The following is a 2,418-nucleotide window of genomic DNA, read 5'->3' as shown; positions in this document are numbered from 1 at the left end:
GACGCGCTCTGGACGTTTTTCTTCCGCCTGTAAAGAGCAACAAATAGGCAATTTTTCACAAAAGCTTAACGGTAGAATGGTGTTCTGTTCACTTTTAGAAGTTTGCTTTCTTTCCACTTTTTACTAAAAGTATAAATTTCATTACTAAAAATTCAAAATGCAATAAATTTTCTTTTCTCCGCGTGTATGCTGTTAAAGTTTCTGAATGTGCCTAAAGTAACTTATGTATATATTTTGTGGATTATAATATGACCACCACTGTCACCGTACCTTTTGTCGGCGCAGAATTGCGTTAATATCGTTCCGGAACATAATTAACACGCTTTTATACAAAAAAAAAAAAAGAATATATTGCGATTTTCTCACTAATTAAAATTTTTACTAATGTTAACCGCATTCGTTGGGGCTACTAGATTGATTTAAAATTGTTCAAACCTTTATATCAATTTATATTGCCTTCTTAGCCACCTACCTGTTCTGCTTTCTTGCGTTGCTGTCGTTCCTTAACAATGCGTTCTTTTACCTCAACCTTATACGCGCCCAGCATTGTGGATTTCGCGCGTGCCATGCGAGCTATGGAGCATGCGATCTCTGTGAAGGGCTTCCAATCATCATCGCCTTGCGTGGCGACAGTTTGGCGCTGAAAATGAGATTTGTATGAAATATTTGAAATGTGATGCAAGTACATATTTAGGACTGTGATCTTACAATGGCATTCTGATAGATTTGTTCGCTGAAAGATCCCATTAGGGAGCTCTGTTGAAAAACTTTGGACATCAGCTCGTGATTCATTTTGAGCAATTGTACATCCCGCATCACCTCACTGGTGTGCTCTGCTCGATCAGTGACGCTCCCCTCGCCATGAATCAGATCGGACCTTTTTACAACGTTAGATAGTTCATTGAGTGTATCTTCGACACTTTGTACTGTTAAGCGAGTTTCTGTGAATAGAAAATGTAATAGGTATNTATTTGATTATTGAGGTGATGAATTTCTAACGCTTTTTCTATTTCTTCGATGTTGCTATTGTTACCGTCCAGGATGTCTTCAATGCTTTTATTAATCTTCGAGTTAGGGCACACTGTTAGTATGTGCTCTATCGTGAGTTTTGTTGCACAAAATGAGCAAGATGGTGGTTGAGTTCTGGTGAAGAGGTGGGCAGTGTTAAAAAGGGCAGTTCTAGTCCGAAGCCTAGCTAATTCGATGCATTGACTATGTTAGATATATCCTGATGGAACCGCTCGCCGTGCTTGTCGCTAATGGCACCCAAATTTTCAGGAAAAAATTTAAGAAGTTTATCTTGAGCGACATATTGCATCCCATATTCTTGTAGGCTGTTGCTGACCAACTCTTCATGGCTTTCGGCTTTGTGGTTTCCAAGAAAATTACCAACAACATTTCTAAAAGATGTCCATGCCGATTTTTCGATTGGATGAAGTTTTTCTTCAAACTGTTCATCAGCCAATAGGTCTCTAATTTGTGACCCTACAAATTTCCCTTTTTTATTTTGGCATCGCGAGATATACCAAAAGGATTATTTACTTACATACATTCTGGGGGCATCATTTTACGATGTGTAGAAACCACAATCGCAAAAAATACCGTTTTAATGTCAATAATAATTTAACGTTAATTTATCAGAAGCACACTTTGGTAAGCAAAATACGCGTAATCACTCCAGTCAATTTTTAAGGAAAACTGAGGGTAATTGAAAAAAACTAAGTATGAGGTTTATATACGGTTAGGTAGTAGTATCTAAAAAAAAACAACTTAGTTTTGTTTAACGAAACCACTGATTAATAATTATTTGTCGAATCGACTCACATGTATTTAGCACTGATTTTTTGTTTTAAGTTTAATCAATCATCAAAAAATATTTCATACGTTCTTAGTTTAATACTTTCTTATTAAAATAAAACAAAAGTTATTCGGTTAAATATGTTGTAGTTTAAATAATGGAATTTCAATTTAAAAAAAAAAATGCATTTTCACGGCATGAAAACTCCAATCAGAAATAGGCTTAACATAGATACCTTGGAGACAATTTTACTTACAAAACAACTATTTAAAAATAAAACTTCTTTGATTTTGGTGCATCTTGTAGATAATTACAAAAATGCAAGAAGTATCTGACTAAGGAATAATCCATCCATGCTCGATATATGTACATATTTACATATGTGTTTTATGAAAAGTACTCAGAATTGTCAGTTTTATTTATTATTAGAAAAGGCTGCCCTTAAAAATAAGAATGAAGTGCCTTAAATAGTAAAAGATATTTTTGGGGAATATCATTGAAAATAGGGGGATATTTTTGAGGAATTTGGGGGAATTTGCCTCAAGAGTGGGCATCCCTGATCTAAATATCGGTATAAAAGCTGTGACAGACGGCAAAGCTTATGCATATAATCTGGCATA

The 2,418-nt window shown here is 35.1% G+C and overlaps 1 protein-coding gene across 1 annotated transcript; it reads right to left on the bottom strand.

Moving 5' to 3' along the window:
- Positions 1–3: 3 nt before the first annotated feature.
- On the bottom strand, positions 4–969 carry LOC108355368 (uncharacterized; the record flags this gene model as incomplete). Its single annotated transcript, XM_017606530.1, has 3 exons — positions 4–27; positions 473–640; positions 709–969. Coding segments are annotated over 3 exons (453 nt in total), but the record flags the coding sequence as incomplete, so codon positions are not given.
- Between the last annotated feature and the right edge of the window lie 1,449 nt (positions 970–2,418).

This window comes from Rhagoletis zephyria, unplaced genomic scaffold, assembly GCF_001687245.7.
Source record: "Rhagoletis zephyria isolate East Lansing unplaced genomic scaffold, Rhagoletis_zephyria_1.1 Rzeph_scaffold_44921, whole genome shotgun sequence".
NCBI lineage: Eukaryota > Metazoa > Arthropoda > Insecta > Diptera > Tephritidae > Rhagoletis > Rhagoletis zephyria.
The sequence above is the reverse complement of the archived record's forward strand: the minus strand, read 5'-3'. Positions and strand labels throughout refer to the sequence as shown.